Source organism: Dreissena polymorpha, chromosome 9 (genome assembly GCF_020536995.1).
Source record: "Dreissena polymorpha isolate Duluth1 chromosome 9, UMN_Dpol_1.0, whole genome shotgun sequence".
NCBI lineage: Eukaryota > Metazoa > Mollusca > Bivalvia > Myida > Dreissenidae > Dreissena > Dreissena polymorpha.
The window spans coordinates 86,455,707-86,476,237 of record NC_068363.1 but is presented as its reverse complement, the minus strand read 5'-3'; the positions used below and the strand labels follow the sequence as shown (position 1 = coordinate 86,476,237).

At 35.1% G+C, this 20,531-nt stretch overlaps 2 protein-coding genes across 7 annotated transcripts in view; one reads left to right on the top strand and one right to left on the bottom strand.

Moving 5' to 3' along the window:
• Positions 1-20,531, bottom strand: part of LOC127843628 (paraplegin-like) — a 298,425-nt gene that overhangs the window by 30,824 nt on the left and 247,070 nt on the right. For 2 of the 3 annotated variants that reach the window (XM_052373323.1, XM_052373322.1), the window contains exons 6-10: positions 20,246-20,388; positions 18,683-18,836; positions 8,837-8,929; positions 2,876-3,025; positions 843-987 (exon numbers count right to left, since the gene is read on the bottom strand). The exons of the other annotated variant lie outside the window; for it this stretch is intronic. In XM_052373323.1, coding sequence (XP_052229283.1) covers positions 843-987; positions 2,876-3,025; positions 8,837-8,929; positions 18,683-18,836; positions 20,246-20,388 — 685 coding nt within the window. The remainder of the gene's footprint in view (positions 1-842; positions 988-2,875; positions 3,026-8,836; positions 8,930-18,682; positions 18,837-20,245; positions 20,389-20,531) is intronic. 3 annotated transcript variants of the gene reach the window in all.
• LOC127843626 (5-oxoprolinase-like) overlaps positions 1-20,531 on the top strand; it is a 298,491-nt gene that overhangs the window by 97,046 nt on the left and 180,914 nt on the right. The gene's annotated exons all lie outside the window — the stretch shown is intronic.

The following is a 20,531-nucleotide window of genomic DNA, read 5'->3' as shown; positions in this document are numbered from 1 at the left end:
TAGAGAAAAATGCCCTGCCCACTGGCGGCCATGTTTTTTCACAGATCTGGACCATTTTTGAACTCGTCCGAAAAATCAATAAAACCAATGTTTTGACCAACTTTCATGATGATTGGGCAAAAATTGTGACTTTTAGAGTGTTTACAAGGTTTCTCTATAGCCAAATAAGGAAAACTGCCCCGCCCACTGGGGGCCATGTTTTTCAACGGACCAGAACCACTTTTAAACTCAACTAACATATCATTAAGACAAACATTTTGAAAAAGTTACATGAAGATTGGGCATGAAATGTGACTTCTACAGTGTTTACAAGTTTTTCCTTTTTTTGACCTAGTGACCTAGTTTTTGACCCGGCACGACCCAGTTTCGAACTCGACCGAGATTTCATTGGGACGAAGCTTCTGACGAAGTTTCATGAAAATCGGAAAATAAATGTGGCTTCTAGAGTGTTTACGAACAAATGTGGACGGACAGACAAAGACCGGTCACAAAACCAGACCAGACCAGACCGGACCAGACCAGACCAGACCAGACCAGACCAGACAGACAGACCAAAAACAATATAACACATTCATGTCTCAGTATTATTCAGTATCATTACAGAGTCTGAATGATCTTCAAATTCAACAAAAGAAACATTAAAGCAAAATTTAATGAAAAATTATAACCCCTTTACATTCATATTGTAATTAATCATTAATTACAAAGAACCTTTTCACCAAACAGGTAAGATAATTGTTTAGCCTCATAAACAATACCCAATTTTGATTGGCCCAGCACTTTCCCAATTGTAATTCAGCTGTGTAACAATAGACATTCCCAGAGGCAAGTCCAAAACCTACCTCCAATCATCTTGAGAAATTCTGAGCCGGCAGCATAGTAGAATGGAACACCACATTCTCCTGCCAATGCTTTCCCTAAAAGTGTTTTACCACATCCTGGCGGGCCCAACAATAGGGCTCCCTTGGGCGTCCGTGCTCCTATCTCCTACAGAACAGAAACAACTCCAATGATCATGGCTGTATAACAAACACTGTTTTATTATCAGGGCTTTTTTGCCTATTTGAAGTGATCATGGCTCCCCTCAATATGTGAAAAAAATGAGTTGCAAACTTTTCCAAATTGTGAACATCTGAGTCGCAAACTTCTCAAAGTTGTGAAAAATGAGTCACAAACTCTAACAAAATGTGCAAATTTGAGCCCCAAACTTCTCAAAAATGTGAAAAACGGCCATTTTCTAAGATGGAAAAACCTGTAATAGCAACCATCATACCTATTATTTAAATTTCTTAATTGTTACCAGTACATATGAGAGTCAATAAGCACAGTTCAAATCAAACAATAACAGATTATTTTTCATATAAAAACATTAAGGTTTCCAAAACGAGCTTTGAGAATACAGAATACATCTACTGATAATTGAGACCACATACAAAGTCAGTTAAAAAGGTGATAACATGCCTACATTTATATATATTACTGTTAATGTTCACTAATTAAACTGACTATATTTGCATTTTTTCCTTTTTTAACTGACAATATTTTTAATGTGCACTTGAAAAAATAACAATATTTCCATGTTCACTTTTTAAATTGACAATATTTGCATTTTCACTTATTAAATTTACACTATTTCCATGTTCAATTATAACAAGAAATGTGTTTGTCAGAAACACAATGACCCCTTCTGCGCTGTTTTGAAGCCATATATTTGAACTTTGACCTTGAAGGATGACCTTGACCTTTCAACACTCAAAATGTGCAGCTCCATGAGATACACATGCATGCCAAATATCAAGTTGCTATCTAAAGCAACATAAAAGTTATGAGCATTTTTGAAACCTAAATGGAAACCTAAACGCAAAGTGTGACGGAAGTACAGACCGACCGACAGACAGACAGATGGACAGACGGTCCGATCATTATATGCCCCCCTTCAGGGGCATAAAAAAGAGACAATATTTGCATGTTCACTTATTAAAGTCACAATATTTGAATGTTCACTTATTAAATTGACAATATTTGCATGATGACTTATTCAATAGACAAATTCACAATATGTACATGCTCACTTATTTAATTTACAATATTTGCATGTTCACCGTGTAAAATTACAATATTAGCATGTTCATTTATAAAACTGACAATACTTGCATTCTCACTTGTTACATAGAAAATACTTGTATGTTCACTTATAAAATTGACCATATTTGCATATTTACTTATTTAAGTGAGAGTATGAGCAGGTTCAAGTAGTAAAGTGACACTTTTAGCATTTTCAATTATTAAAGTGTCATTATTTGCATGTTTACTTAGCAAATCAACAACATTTGCATGCTCACTTATTTAACAGACAATATATGCATGTTCACTTATTTAACAGACAATAAGTGTATGTTCACTTATTAAACTGACAATATTTGCATATTTACGTATAAACAGACAATATTTGCATATTTACTTATAAACAGACAATATTTTAATATTTACTTATAAACAGACAATATTTGCATGTTAACTTATAGACATACAATATTTGCATGTTCACTTATAAACAGACAATATTTGCATGTTCACTTATTAAAGTGACAATATATGCATGTTCACTTATTAAAGTGACAACATTTGCGTGTTTACATATTAAACTTTTAATACTTGCATGTTCACTTAGTTAAGTGACAATATTTGAACTTTTTAAATTGACAATATTTGCATTTTCGCTTATTAAATTTACAATATCTCCATGTTCAATTATAAAAAAGAGACAATATTTGCATTTTCACATATTAAAGTCACAATATTTGAATGTTCCCCTCAATAAAGTGGCAATATTTGCATGCTCCCTTATTAGACTAACAATATTTGCCCTATGCACCTCAAACTTCTCTGGTGTTTTAATGTAGTCTATGAACTCCTGGACTTCAATCTTGGCCTCGTGCAGCCCTGCAACGTCCTTGAAACTAAACTTGCCCTCAAGAACATCCTCCGCCTTGCTAAACTGGTCACCATCAAAAAGGTCCATGAACTAAAACGAGAAATAATTAAGAAATATCACTGACAGTCCTTACACAAACAGTAGATCATTTCATCTATTAGCCACCCTCTGACAAAAGGGGGCTTGATGTCTGTGAGTAGAGTGTCTTCACAGGTTAACCTCTACAGTCCTGACAACACTTTCAACTTTAATTGTTTTTTTCGTTTAAAGAATGTCTCCTTTTAGCACAAATGCAGGAAAGTGTCGTCCTGAGTAGCATGTGTGGAATGAACAGTGTAATCTGGGATGACACTATAGCCAGGGGTGTGATTGAGGCAAAGTCAGAGGGGAGGAAAGTTCTGTCGACTGATTTTGACTACACGAATGGCGCGCATAACGCAATGACAAACCTGAAAACAGACATTAAAATAAACAACTTCTTGAACTTCATAACAATATTTCTTTATAAAAACCTGTTAAACTTCACATTTAACATACTGAGGATGCAAAGTAAACAGTTAAGAAAGTATTTATTGTGATCAATAGCAGCAGTTTTTCAATGTATTGAATTACAATTAATGGACTAAATATAAACAAACACACTTGAGTGTTCTTCTTGTGTTAATGATGTATTAACTGAGTTAAATTAATATATTTAATTTGTTTACCTTTCAATATCTTGCATTTCACATCTTCACTCAGCTCAACGCTATTTCAGTTAACTGAACAGCGTGACAAACATAATAAAGCAGAATATGCATATGAATCTAATTATACACAGACCCACAGACATATAAATCAAATCATGTTTGTCTATTTCCATGTTCGAACGATACTCTTCTAAATTGTTTTACTTCGCGAGTAGACTAAACTCCAATTTGCAAACACTGGTTTCCGTGACACAAATTCAGTGGGCACATTTCTTCACAAAATATGTGTTGCTTGTATCTAAAACATAGTCTTTTTTTTTGACAAACACATTTCACTATTCCTATCAGACTAGGTGATGTCAGTTGTTTATTCGATAGCTATTTGTCATTTCAATAATCTTAATTTTCTCTTCACAACGGCGCCATTTGCAAACAAATCAGCTGAGCGCATTTTAAAACGATTTTAATTGGAAGATTGGGAAACGACAGCCAATTATATCGCTCGTTTTAAAAATGCTTAGGCAGAATCTAGACTACCAGTGTAAAATGCGGAGAGATTTCACAGGCCGCGGATATTTCGGGCCGCTTATGAAATACGTCCGCTGAATCGGTGGTAGCCCCTCTCCCCCACATTTTTATAAAACAAATTTACGCGAATCTCAGAAGTGACCTCCGGGACAACCCAATCCGCAGAAATCCGCGGATCTGCGGAAAAATCACACCCCTGTATAGCACATGTGTGGAGTGAACAGTCTAATCTGGGATGACACTATAGCACATGTGTGGAGTGAACAGTCTAATCTGGGATGACACTATAGCACAGGCATTAGCCTACTTTTCCGAGAGCATTATACATGTATTATTTTACTTACACCTATATGTTGCATAAAGCAGTTTTACAGTTTATCATTGCTCAAACGTTGAACTATTTAATTTTGCCCAAAATGAAATTATCATGCCTGACAAAGGTACATTCTAAACATAACACCAAGTTGCATATTAACATGCTGTAAAAGATAGAGCCAAAATGTAGACCATTTACCATTCAGATGATATAGAGTTTGATCCTTATACAAACTCAAAAATGTAACATGGCAATAAGACTTTTTCATCTTTCATTAAATTATAAGACTAATAATGAACTTATGCCATAACAAATTGATTAAATGTTTGACGGATTTGCCTCACCTAAAAATCTTAAAACAAAATTAAAATATTTTTATTTTGCGCCCGAAGCAACAAATTTGCTGCGCACCTCTTTATTAAATGATTAAGTTTAATTTAGCCTACGTATTTTACGACATAGACTGTTATAACGCTGTGCGTTATTAGATTGGTTTATGGCAACAAAATGGCAGCTTTCCTTTGTCTTGTCATGTCGGCCAAAGAAACAAATGGAAATCTTAATTTTCCATTGACGATAAGTCATTGCCTCACAGATGATTTTAGAAATTTAATACTTCAACAACAACTACATCAGGATGTGAAATGTCACCGATATGCGTACGATTAGTAAAATCTGCAATAAACTTGTTGGTATTGATAAAGTTAAAATATAAACAAGAGCACCGTAAAACGGGTGCCAACGCTCGGCTGCCTGTGCATTTTTTTCATTTTTTAATAAATGAATTTTGTCAGAAATTTTTAAAGCTAAAAATTAACAAGCAAATTAGTGTCGCCATTGAACTGGACAAAAAAATGTTGAGTATCATCTAAATTGTACAAGCCACGTATCTACTTGTTCAAACTGTCAATGGCTAAGTCTACAAGCCACGTATCTACTTGTTCAAACTGTCCATGGCTAAGTCTACAAGCCACGTATCTACTTGTTCAAACTGTCGATGGCTAAGTCTACAAGCCACGTATCTACTTGTTCAAACTGTCAATGGCTAAGTCTAAGGTGTACAGTATGCCTCATAAACATGAATATAACAGAAGTAAGAAAGCGAAGAAACTGTCTTGACATAAACAACTTTACTGGAATTCGATTGACTTTTTTGTTAAAAAACATAACTTTTTCTACCCATTTCTTATTTTTCTTCCAGTAGGAAGTTATGATTTATTTACTTTACAAAACTTAAACTTCTCATTTCTAATTTTAACAGTGCTAAACTAACAAAAGCAGTGCATTGAGTATTGTATAATACCATAACCTATGATATTTAGAACAAATACACATTCAAGATATTTCATATCAGTGTTTTTTTGCCCAAAATTACAGCCCCTTACATGCTGTGTCAAAATTGCAAAATGTAAAAAAAGAGCTGTTTCCCAATAGCAAAAAGTAACTCTGTTTTTTTCAAAAAAGTCTCGCCAAAATTTTCAAATAAATAAGTCAAACTTTTTTAATAAACTCAATTGCTTTATTTATTTTATCACACAGCAGTTTAATTCCTTAATTCTTTATAATATAAATTTAAGAAAGCAGTTAAACATGCACTAATTAACAATTGATATACTGTTATCTATAATCATAATACATGATGTAATAATGATTCCATTTTCCCACTTTCATGGTTTATCGCACATCATCCCCAATAAAAAAGGCGCAGGCTGTAAAGTATGATGTGAAGACAAATCACTGCTTATGCTTGATATTTATTGTATTATTTATTCTTTCATGTTATTTAACCATCTGACAGAAAACTGAGCTTCTTATATAACTTTGATAATGAAAACTACAGTGTACCATGTTAAATTTAAATATTCACTACCTGGTGAGAGTAAGTAGAACAGCTATTGAAGAATCACTACCTGGTGTGAGTAAGTAGAACAGCTATTGAAGATTTTTTTATTTATTTTTACAAACATTGTATATGGGCTTAAACTCAATTATTACTTCTAAATGATCTTGTACTGGTATTTTGCAGATATCATGAATTTATTTTGCAAAATATATCAATTTACATAGGCAATACATGTAAAAAAAATCGCTTTTCGCTCGCCTGTTATTTAACAAAAAATAAAATAAAAACAAATTTATTTTTATTTCACTCGCTCCATTTTTGGGAGGCAAAAATCCATAGAACAAATCCATTTGTTGTGGCCTTATCAAGACATTGTAATAAACAAGACAAATATTCAACTTCTTTGTAAGATATGTTCAAGTATAAACTCAAAAACAAGAGGGTCTGAAAGGCCAAAAGTCGCTCACCTGAAATACTAAGGAACTGCCCTGTTCTGTGCAGCCCAAGATAGCATTAGTTCAAATTTTCAAAGTTTCATGAAGAGTGAATTATAAATGTAACTTTGAGAGTGCTAACAATGTTTAACTATAGCCATATATAGGGACAAATTCCATGCTCCCTGGCAGCAATGTTTTTCAACATACCAGAACCATTTTCGAACTCATCCAAGATATCATAGGAACAAATGTTCTGACCATGGTTCATGAAAATTGGACAACAAATGTGACTTTTAGAGTGTTAAAAAGTGTTTATTATAGCCATATAAGGAAAAATACACCGCCCACTGACAGCCATGTCTTTTAACCAACCAGAACCATTTTCAAACTCATCCAACATTTTATAGGACAAATCTTCTGACCAAGTTTTTATGTGGACAATAAATGTGGTCTCTAGAGAGTTAACTAGTTTTTATTAAAGCCATATGAAGAAAAATACACTGCCCCCAGCCCTGGCGGCCATGTTTTGCAACCAACTAGACCCATTTTAGAACTCGTCCACAATATCTTTGGACAACATTTCTGACCAATTTCACGATGATCGGACAATAAATGTGGCCTCTAGAGCAGGGATCATATTTTTTTCAGTTTTGTCGGTCCTAGACCGATTGGGGTCATGAAAGACCGATTGAAAATCCCAAACAGTCGGTCCGATTCTGTTCGCTATAAAAATTCCCATGTCATGAAATCAATTACACAGTGTTCATGCTAACACACCCTAATGACATTCTTATCTCGATTAGGTGTGATAAACCATTCGCTGCAGTCTCTAAACCGGTCAGGACCGGTTTATTGCACGTCAGACCAAGAATCAAAAACTTGTGAACAGCGGATTAAAGACGCATCCGAAAAGACGCGTCTGAATGCACGCGCTGTAACTAAACAAAACGTGCCGATACATTTTCCACCAGCGTAATAATCCGTTAATATAATTATGAATGAAAGTCGCGGATCTGATAGACAAAACAGCCGAAAGGTATTTTTTTGGGCAGAACTTCACATAAAATAGTACACAAGAAAAATAATATACATTGAATAAATCTTTAGTAAAACCGTGTTAGAATCGAAATAATTTGTGTACTTTATACTTTGTTGTTGAATACTCACGACCGGAAAATTAGATGCGTGGTTTCAAATGCTTCGCTCTCGTGATTAAATCCCTACGCATCTATTAAAACTATCGGTATAGACTTACACAGATTAATAATATTGACAACGATGAAAAAAGTCTGATAAAACAGCACACGAAACAACAATAAAATACCAAATGATAAAACCAGTTGAGAAAACTCGTTTCGTTAAAAAAAATGCCTAAGGAAATTTTACTTGTACATGTATTATACCACCTTGAATGGCAAAAACAAAAGTATTTATTTTAACGTAATTTGTCATGATTTGGGATATACATTTTCGGTTACTTTTCCCCATTTATATCCGGACCGATTGATGTTGCGGGAAAATATGATCCCTGCTCTAGAGTGTTAAGGCAAATGTTGATCCCGCAAAATAAACGACACACAAAAGGTGATCACAAAAGCTCACCATGTGAGCTTATAAATAATCTCAGCAATGTGTGGATTACTTGGGAAAACAAATGTTCACATCAATAATTTATAAAGAGTGTGGATTACTTGGGAGAACAAATGTTCACATCAATAATTTATTAAGATACACTTTTAAAGGTTTTCAAATTACTGACTTATGAAATTTATAAGTAGTTGGTCCACAAACACGTTAAGTCATATGTGTAACAAGAGATGTGTTTCTCAGAAACACAATGCCCCGTACTGCGCCGATTTGATTTATGTATAAAAAAAATTATTACATCCCTTTAAAAAATATTACTTCCCTAGTGAAAATGATCTGTACCTGCCAAATGATAAATAGAAATTATCTATTCGTCCTTGACATAAAAACAAGGAGTGCGAGTCTCATTTTAAGAGTTTTCGGACTCTCAGACTCCAGTTAGGGTAGAACTCTGAAGGGTCTGGCCAACACTAATCACCTAGACAAACATTACCACCGTACCTCAGATATTTTTTCAGGTCTCTTGATTTTGGGTTTGCGGGTCTTCTGTGATGCTTCCTTGGACGTGTTGTTCATCTCCTTCATCCCCTCTCTCTGTACAGGCAATAACAGAAACAACATAAAAATTCAACATCTCAGCATCTGAGAAATATTTATGTCCCATATATATATTTTATGGGCTATTTTCTTTCTTGAGCAGGAGAAAAGCCAATTTTCCTGTGTGGAATTCTTTAAAATTATGCAATTATTCACCAAATTTAAAAATTACCTTTGAAAATTGCTTCCCTTTTTCTAGTTTAACATGAAACAAGAGGGCCTGAAAGGCCCAAAGTTGCTCACCTGAGATACAAATTAACAGACCTGCTCAGTGCAGCCCCAAGATATCATTATAACAAATGTTTTGACCAAGTTTCATGAAGATTGAACTATAAATGTAACCAATAAATTACATATTTATGGTCCGGACAAACTTTCGGTTTAAAACACACTAAGTGGCCCTGTGACCTAGTTTTTGACACGGCATGACCCATATTTTAAATAGATACAATTTGTGACCAAGTTTGGTGAAGATCCGATGAAATTTCGGGACAGACAGACTGACCGACAGACAAAGTGACTCCTATATAGCCCCCATTACCAATGGTAATGGGGGTATACTGATTGTATGTACTTAGAATACTTAGAATACATAATAATTTCTGTATTTAAACTGAGCATTGATTTACAGTGATCTTCATTATCAAACCAAATCTTTAGTCTTTGATATATTGAGCGATGGTATGGGACAACAAATCATAAAAAATAAAGAATTTTGAACAAAAGAATAAAACATTAAGCAGAACTCAGAACAACAACTCTGTCTACCTTTGACATACTGGGGTGCTATGATTCACTGTCATCATTCAAATTTCTTGCGAGTTTCACACGTAATTCACCCTATTTCACACATGTGTGAACACAAGGTTTCTTTAGTGTCATGTACTTCTTGCGTTACAATTTTCTCATGTACCTCTTGGGTTACAACTTTCTCATGTACCTCTTGTGTTACAATTTTCTCATGTACGTCTTGTGTTACTATTGTCCCATGTACCTCTTGCATTACAATTTCAGTTTTATTCTGTGGCACTGAAGAAAAATAACCATCAAACAAAATTGTATCCAGTTCACAAATAAGACCTTCTTTTCCTGCATCAGTATAGTTTGTAATTTTGCCTAACAGAACTCCACTTTATATTAATTAACATTCATTTTAAGAATGGTTAAATTAAGACTTATTTTTCCTTGTTTACATTTATGAATTTATAAAAAACTAAAAGTTTTAATCCTCTCCATTTTTTTGAAGTTGAGTCAATTACTGGCTGCAATATTTAAAAATTGAAAAATTCCATATTATATACTGGAATTCACCCGGTATTAAAATTAACACTCTTATTTCAGGAAGACAGACCAACAGTGGAATGCTGTCACATGTAAGTTAGGTTGCCTAACAGATAATGAAGTAACCAAGGCATTCTAAGAAAGGAATACATACAAAAGTTCTTTGTTTCTACTAACCCAACCAACCCTTATTTTTATGCGGATCCTTAACATTTTAGGGAGTAAATTGTTCGAACATATTTTTTAAGATTTGCTCATTTTTGCAAAATTGAACTTTCTCACTATGCCAAGAAATGTTGTAAAGAGATTCAGAAGAATTCTGTACTTGTTTATCATTATTAAGGTGAGAAATAACTAAGTATAGTAGAAAAACTTAACAAAAAACAACATTTGGCCCTTGTACATACCTACCCCTTTTATTTAAAGATTTTGGTAAAAAAATACTGTTATAATTGCCTTAATAAAGCACAAACAATCACAGTCATTGTAATATCTTAGTTATCCAAAATACTGCAACGTTAGCATTTAGGAATATCAGAAAAGTAAAGTAAATACAACATAAGTTGCTGTATTGTGATCATGAAAACATTGAAGCCTCTCAAATTGAAATGAAAACATTACACTTTATTCAATTAACTTTGGGTACATTTAAGTATTACACTTTCTAAAAATTAACTTTGGGTTCTTAGAATGCCTTGGTTACTTCATTATCTGTTAGGCAACCTAACTTACATGTGACAGCATTCCACTGTTGGTCAGTCTTCCTGAAATAAGAGTGTTAATTTTAATACCGGGTGAATTCCAGTATATAATATGGAATTTTTCAATTTTCAAATATTGCAGCCAGTAATAAACTCAACTTCAAAAAAATGGAGAAGATTAAAACTTTTAGTTTTTTATAAATTCATAAATGTAAACAAGGAAAAATAAGTCTTAATTTAAACATTCTTAAAATGAATGTTAATTAATATAAAGTGGAGTTCTGTTAGGCAAAATTACAAACTATACTGATGCAGGAAAAGAAGGTCTTATTTGTGAACTGGATACAATTTTGTTTGATGGTTATTTTTCTTCAGTGCCACAGAATAAAACTGAAATTGTAATGCAAGAGGAACATGGGACAATAGTAACACAAATGTACATGAGAAAATTGTAACACAAGAGGTACATGAGAAAGTTGTAACCCAAGAGGTACATGAGAAAATTGTAACGCAAGAAGTACATGACACTAAAGAAACCTCGTGTTCACACATGTGTGAAATAGGGTGAATTACGTGTGAAACTCGCAAGAAATTTGAATGATGACAGTGAATCATAGCACCCCAGTATGTCAAAGGTAGACAGAGTTGTTGTTCTGAGTTCTGCTTAATGTTTTATTCTTTTGTTCAAAATTCTTTATTTTTTATGATTTGTTGTCCCATACCATCGCTCAATATATCAAAGACTAAAGATTTGGTTTGATAATGAAGATCACTGTAAATCAATGCTCAGTTTAAATACAGAAATTATTATGTATTCTAAGTATTCTAAGTACATACAATCAGTATACCCCCATTACCATTGGTAATGGGGGCTATATAGGAGTCACTTTGTCTGTCGGTCAGTCTGTCTGTCCCGAAATTTCATCGGATCTTCACCAAACTTGGTCACAAATTGTATCTATTTAAAATATGGGTCATGCCGTGTCAAAAACTAGGTCACAGGGCCACTTAGTGTGTTTTAAACCGAAAGTTTGTCCAGACCATAAATATGTAATTTATTGATAATATTTTAAAATAACTTGGTATATTTGTTCACCATCATGGGACGGTGTGTCATGTGAAAAAAGAACGTATAAATGTAACTTTCAGAGTGCTAACAAGGTTTATTTCTATACCCATATTACGATCAATTCAACCACCCCTTGCAGCCATGTTTTTTCAACAGACCGCAACTATTTTCAAACTGATCCAAGATATAATTAAAAAAATTGTTCTTATAAAGTGTTATGAAGATTGAACAATAAATGTGACAATAAGAATGTTAGCAAGTTTGTACTATAGCCATATCAGGATAAATGCTCCGCCCCCTGGCGGCCATGTTTTTCAAGCAACTGGAACCATTTTCGAACTTGCACAAGATATCATTAGAACAAATGTTCTGACCAAGATTCATGAAGATTGGACAATAAATGTGACTTTTAGAGTGTTAACAAGTTTTAACTATCTCCATATATGGAAAAATGCCCCGCCCCCTGTCGGCAATTCTTTTTTAACCAAACATCATTTTCGAACTCTTTTAAGATATAATTAGGACAAATTGTCTGATGAATATAGGACAATAAATGTGGCCTCTAGAGAGTTAACAAGGTTTTACTATAGCCATATATATAAACATGTGAGGAAAAATGCCCCACCCCCTAGTGGCTATGTTTTTCAACAGACCAGAACCATTTTCGAACTTATCCAAGATGTCACTAGGAAGTACGTTCTGACCAATTAACATAAAGATCTGACCATACATTTTGCCTCTTAAATGTTAACAAGGTTTTACTATAGCCATATAAGGTAAAACTCCCTGCCCAATGGCAGCCATATTTTTCAAACAACCGGAACCATTTTGGAACTCATCAAAGATAGCATTGGGACATATCTTCTTACCAAGTTTAATGAAAATCGGATAATAAATAAGGCCTCTAGAGTGCTAACAAGGTTTTACTATAGCCATATATGGAAAAATGCCCCACCCTCTTTTGCCAATGTTTTTCAAACAACTGGAACTATTTTCAAACAGGTCCAAAATATCATTGGGACAAATCTTCTGACCAAGTTTTATGAGGGTTGGACAATAAATGTTGCCTCTACAGTGTTTACAAGGTTTCACTAAACCATATAATGAACAAGAGTGCCTAACTGTCACAAAATACGCCCGTTCGAAGGTTTTGGACACCATTCTCAATGCTTGAAATGCACTAAGTGACCCGGCATGACCCATATTTGAACTTGACCTATTTATCATTTAGACGTAACATCTGACTAAATTCGGTGAAGATCAGATGAAAACTACTTTAATTAGAGAGCGGACACCATGCGTTATGCTTAAAATGCACTAAGTGACATCGTGACCTCGTTTTTGACCCGGCATGACCCATATTTGAACTTGACCTACATATTATCTAGACACAACTTCTGATCAAATAAGGTGAAGATCAGATGAAAACTACTTCAATTAGAGAGCGAACACCATGCTTAATGCTTAAAAAGCACTAAGTGACCTCATGACCTCGTTTTTGACCCTGCATGACCCATATTTGAACTTTACCTACATATCATCTAGACACAACTTCTGACCAAATTAGGTGAAGATCGGATGAAAACTACTTCAATTAGAGAGCGGACACCATGCTAAATGCTTGAAAAGCACTAAGTAACCTCGTGACCTCTGTTTTGACCCGGCATGACCCATATTCGAACTTGACCTACATATCATTCAGACACAACTTCTGACCAAATTAGGTGAAGATCAGATGAAAACTACTTCAATAAGAGAGCGGACACCATGCTTAATGCTTGAAATGCACTTAGTGACCCTGTGACCTAGTTTTTGACCCAGCATGACCCATATTCGAACGTGTCCAAGATATTGTCTAGACACAACTTCTGACCAAGTTTGGTGAAGATCGAATGAAAACTATTTGAATTAGAGAGCGGATACTGCTGTGGACGCCGCCCACCCGCCAAGGGTGAAACTTTAATACGTCCCGTTTTTAAAAACGGGCGTATAAAAATGCCCCGCCAAATGGTGGCCATGTTTTTTAATCAACTGGAATCATTTTTTAACCAGTCCAAGATATCATTGGGATGAATCTTCTGACCAAGTTTCATCAAGATAGAACAATAAATTCTGCCTCTATTGTGTTAACTAGAGCTTTGTAACGGACCTGATGAATACCCCCACATGCCGAATTGACACAGAATATTTTGCATATTGTCTTCAAAAATACAGTTTTTAAAAAATGTTAAAAACGCACTAAGTGACCCTGTTACCTAGTTTTTGACCTGCCATGACCCAATTTCAAACTTGGCCTAGACATCATCTAGATACAGCTTCTGACCAAGTTTGGTGAAGCTCTGATGAAAACTACTTGAATTAGAGAGCGGACACCATGCTCAATGATTAGAACCTAGTTTTTGACTCGGCATGACCCATATTCGAACTTGACCTAGACATCATCTAGAAACAACATCTGACCAAGTTTGGTAATGATCGGATGATAACAACTTGAATTAGAGAGCGGACACTTAATACGGATCAACCGACAGACCAACTGACAGACCGTTAGACAGGCTCACTCCTATATAACCCCCGAAACTTCAATTGTGGGGTTATAACAACGTTTTACTGTAGCTATATATAGCCATTTTAGGAAAAATGCCCTGCACCCTGCCGGCAATGTTTTTCAAGTAGCCATGACCATTTTCCAACTAGTCCAATATATCCTTAAGACGAATCTTCTGACCAAATTTTCTGAAGATCAGACAATAAATGTAGCAACTAGTGTATTAACAATGCAAGTAGCAACAAGAGTGTTAACAATGCAAGTAGCAACTAGAGTGTTAACAATGCAAGTAGCAACTTGAGTGTTAACAATGCAAGTAGCAACTTGAGTTTTAACAATGCAAGTAGCAACTAGAGTGTTAAAAATGCAAGTAGCAACTCGAGTGTTAACAATGCAAGTAGCAACTAGAATGTTAACAATGCAAGTAGCAACTAGAGTGTCAACAATGCAAGTAGCAACTAGAGTGTCAACAATGCAAGTAGCAACTAGAGTGTCAACAATGCAAGTAGCAACTAGAGTGTCAACAATGCAAGTAGCAACTAGAGTGTCAACAATGCAAGTAGCAACTAAAGTGATAACAATGCAAGTAGCAACTAGAGTGTTAACAATGCAAGTAGCAAATAGAGTGTTAACAATGCAAGTAGCAACTAGAGTGTTAACAATGCAAGTAGCAACTAGAGTGTTAACAATGCAAGTAGCAACTAGAGTGTTAACAATGCAAGTAGCAACTAGAGTGTTAACAATGCAAGTAGCAACTAGAGTGTTAACAATGCAAGTAGCAACTAGAGTGTTAACAATGCAAGTAGCAACTAGAGTGCTAACAATGCAAGTAGCAACTAGAGTGCTAACAATGCACGTAGCAACTAGAGTGCTAACAATGCAAGTAGCAACTAGAGTGTTAACAATGCAAGTAGCAACTAGAGTTTTACAATGCAAGTAGCAACTAGTGTGTTAACAATGCAAGTAGCAACTAGTGTGTTAACAATGCATGTAGCAACTAGAGTGTTAACAATGCAAGTAGCAACTAGAGTGTTAACAATGCAAGTAGCAACTAGAGTGTTAACAATGCAAGTAGCAACTAGAGTGCTAACAATGCAAGTAGCAACTAGAGTGCTAACAATGCACGTAGCAACTAGAGTGCTAACAATGCAAGTAGCAACTAGAGTGTTAACAATGCAAGTAGCAACTAGAGTTTTACAATGCAAGTAGCAACTAGTGTGTTAACAATGCAAGTAGCAACTAGTGTGTTAACAATGCATGTAGCAACTAGAGTGTTAACAATGCAAGTAGCAACTAGAGTGTTAACAATGCAAGTAGCAACTAGAGTGTTAACAATGCAAGTTGCAACTAGAGTTTTAACAATGCAAGTAGCAACTAGAGTGTTAACAATGCAAGTAGCAACTAGAGTGTTAACAATGCAAGTAGCAACTAGAGTGTAAACAATGCAAGTAGCAACTAGAGTGTAAACAATGCAAGTAGCAACTAGAGTGTTAACAATGCAAGTAGCAACTAGAGTGTTAACAATGCAAGTAGCAACTAGAGTGTTAACAATGCAAGTAGCAACTAGAGTGTTCACAATGCAAGTAGCAACTAGAGTATTATCAATGCAAGTAGCAACTAAAGTATTCACCATGCAAGTAGCAACTAGAGTGTTAACAATGCAAGTAGCAACTAGAGTGTTAACAATGCAAGTTTTGATTGCTGCACAGAGAACAAAAGGCGATCACAAAAGCTCACCATGAGCACATTTAGCTCAGGTGAACTAAAAATGACTCCTACATGGAAGTCTAAGCCCTTTTTTGGAATCAGGAAAAAACAAAAAGACTCAGCTAACTGGAATTTATGAATTGTAAACAACAACAATCATAAGAACGATTTCATTTTAAAGCACAAAAACAAGTGTAAGAAATTAACCCTGCTTTGGCAAAATGGGACTTGAGGCATCTATGTAAAGTGATGGGACTTGAGGCATGTATGTGAAGTGATGGGACTTGAGGCATGTATGTGAAGTGATGGGACTTGAGGCATGTGTGTAAAGTGATGGGACTTGAGGCATGTACGTAAAGTGATGGGACTTGAGGCATGTATGTAAAGTGATGGGACTTGAGGTATGTATGTAAAGTGTTGCCATAATAGCCTGGGCATTTTTCCCAAGATTATCAGGGTTGACACATTACATTTCCCAAGATTATCAGGGTTGACACATTATCAGGGTTGACACATTATCAGGGTTGACACATTATCAGGGTTGACACATTATCAGGGTTGACACATTACACCCCAAGATTATCAGGGTTGACACATTACACCCCAAGATTATCAGGGTTGACACATTACACTTTCATGGAATTTTACGTTTAAAGGAAGTCTCTTCTAAATAAAAATCCAGTCTCGGCAGTTTAGTAAAAGATTAGGCTGTGCGGACTGCAGGCAGTTTAGTAAAAGATTAGGCTGTGTGGACTGCACAGGCTAATCTTGCTTGGAAGACTCTTTAGACGCATGTGCTAAGCCCCATTTTCATAGACACACGATTATTAAGTTTTGAATACTTTTCTTGTTTGCATCATATGATAAAAGCTATCACAAAACCCTAACTAAGGATGCCTGCTAATGACATTTTCTTTTGTGACATCTTTTTTTTTTTATTGATATATCTTTTTTGCCACAAAACAGCATGTTCAATTTTCCAGACATTTTGTGACGCTTTTGTTATATAACTAAGATATATCTGCTGATTAATGTAGATTTTAATTTTTAGTTTTTTCTGTAGGTTTAAGCCTTGGAATCTAATGCCAGAAAGAAAGTGATCTCAGAATTTTCTATTTATAGAATGGACAATAACTGTTACTCGGGAAAGAGAACTCTTTATTCATATACATACTAGTATGCTCAAGATACTCTCCCTTGAATGGTCCACATTTCTGCTAAAATAAACTGGGTTTTATTGTTTAATTCAATAACCCACAATACTTTTCTTGGTTGCATAATATGATAAAACCTATCAGAAAACCTTACTAAAGATGCCTTTCTTTTGTGACATCGTTTTTTTGTTTTTTATTGTTTCTTTCTTGTTACACAGCAGCATGTTTAATTGCTTATATGATTGCCAAGTACACTTTTATATAATAATACTTGTGGAGTAAAATAACTTTTTACATTTTTTTTTTAATTATTTGCAATTAATTTTTAGTGATGAACAAAACAATAAACAAGGCCTCATAAATAAATAGGAATAGATTAAGACTTTAATACTTAAAACTTTTCGTACATAAAGAGGTATTAAAGGGACCTTTTCACTTTCTGGTAAATGGAAAAATCTGAAATAAATTATAACAGATTTCCAAATGTTTCTTGTTGTTATGATATTTGTGAGGAAAAAATAATACTGAACATTTCTCATGATCTAAAGTATCCATTATATGCATCTTGAGATAATTTTACAACCTGAAAATTATTAAGCGTTACAAACGCTTAACAATGCAAAAATTTGAAGAGTTCTGATGTCATCATTATATTTTGTGACATTACAAAGATTACTTACATAAAGTATAGAATAAACCACTTACTTTGTGAGCATAGATAGCCAAGTGGTTTCAGCGTTATTCTTTTACTCTAAGGCTCTATGATTCAAGCCAAGTTAAGGATGACTTTTTTCTTTGTTAAATTTAATTCTCGTTTTCTACTGAAGCTGTTCAGTTCCAATCTTTACATTTATCTATTTAAAGTATATAATGCCAAACTTCAAAACATGCCAAAATCTGTGAAAAGGTCCCTTTAAAGCACTATAAGCATTAAGATGCCTGATGGCATACAATAAAAACTTATTTGTGTGCAATAGCAGGTACAGTTAGGAGTTCTTGAAGGTAGACACACTTTTTTCTTCGTAATGATTGTGCTAAGAAATCGCAGAACACACTTCAATTCTTAAATGCATGTAAGTTTTTAAGCATAAGGTATACACATGAATGAGAGTATACTGGGTCTATTAATTGACCTGTTTGATTGAAAAACAGAGACTAGCCCTGCCAAAAAAATGGCAGGCCCTTGACTGTCCAAACATTGGCAGGCCCTTGACTGTCCAAACATAAATGTTCAGGAGTATCAGTCCATAATTCGGGCAAGAAAACAACAGTGATTGTACAAAATGGTACCTGTTTGTTGAGAAAGTCCTTGAATTCTTGTTCATTCTTGAACATCGTCGCACGCGGGAGTAGATTCATTAAGGATCGTTTTGACCAGAAGTATAATCCCAATAGGCCAAGGCTGATGGCGAACACAGCAAGCTTTTGAAAAAAGATTAACCACCTGCAACATAAACTCATATGTTGACGTTATCCGAACATACATGTAAGAATATGATTTGTTTAAAAACTGACATAACGTGGGGCATCTAAATTGCACAATACATGTGCATAGTATAATACATCTCTCTCCCAGTGGTACTCTTATTAAATGTTGGGGCTATAGGGGACAAAGCAAATAACTTAAAAGTCCCACTTTTGTACAGCAGAAAGTCAAGGCAAGTGGTAAAAGTGGCCCACTTTTGTACAGCAGAAAGTCAAGGCAAGTGGTGTACAGCAGAAAGTCAAGGCAAGTGGTGTACAGCAGAAAGTCAAGGCAAGTGGTGTACAGCAGAAAGTCAAGGCAAGTGGTGTACAGCAGAAAGTCAAGGCAAGTGGTGTACAGCAGAAAGTCAAGGCAAGTGGCTGCTCTAGACAGGTGGCTTCTTTTTAAGATGATAGTTAAGGTGAAAATATCGTTCCCATTCACAACAAACAAACAAACCCCTAAGGATAAGTTAACCTTCTTTGGGCACTTCATTAACATTCAAACAATCCCAAGCTTAGCACAACTTAAATCAAGCAATATGGTCTCCTACCGGTGAAACTCCACCATTTTCAGATTTATGTTTTTGGGGTCAGATTTTTTGTTGCTGTTGCCATAGCAACCAGAATTTTTGACGTATGAACAAAATAAAATGACTTGCATAATCTCCATATTGCCATCTATACATGTTTCAGGTTTCATGAAAAAATATTAAGAACTTTTAAAGTTATCGCAGGATCCAGAAAAGTGTGACAGACTGACTGACTGACTGACTGACTGACATACTGACGGACACACAGAGCGCAAACCATAAGTCCCATCTGGTTTCACCGGTAGGGGACAATAAGTTTAATGTTTTACAACATAGATGTCTGAATCCATATACAAACATTATCACTTTTTTAAAAACTCTTAAAAGTTCCATTCTCTTGACTGGATCAGGCTGATTCAGCTAATATGAGGTACTTGTGTTTCAAGCTCATTGTTATTCAGGTGCACATTGCCACTGTATTTTGTAATGAAATGGCATAAAAATTGCAAGTTTCCATTCTTTATAATATTGCAAATAAAATTGCACTGCAACCATATAATCCCCCTAGGGCAATATACGGCAATTAATGACAGGTATTTTTTCCCTTCTTTGTCAAGCAGCCTTGGCCCACACAAAAATGAGTGGGGAACTGTTCAAAACTTTATAAATATGAGCTGCAAACTATTCAACATTGTTAAAAATGAGTTGCAAACTGTTAAAAAATATGAAAAAATGAGTTGCGAATTTCTTTATATTGTGAAAATTTATGTTGCAAACTTCTTTGTGAAAAATGGCCATTCTCTCAGAAGGAAATAACGCCCTCAATGCATAAAGTCGCACATTTCAGAAAGCCTACCGTGCGTCCTCATACTGGTAGGGTATCTGTTCCCCCCGCGGCACATTGTATTCGGCTTCAAAGTCTCGAAGCTTGCCAAGGAAATCCCCAACCTTTGTCATCCTCACTGCCACCTTGTCAGGCTCTCCAGGCAGGACAATTTGCTGTAAAACACGAAAGATCTTTAAACCTCAAGGGATGACCATAAAAGCATTGTTACTTTTTTAGTCTTTCAGGGGTGTGATTAAAGAACTGCCTGAGAGGGAGGGTATTCCCTATTAAGATCACGCAATGTTTGTAACTATTT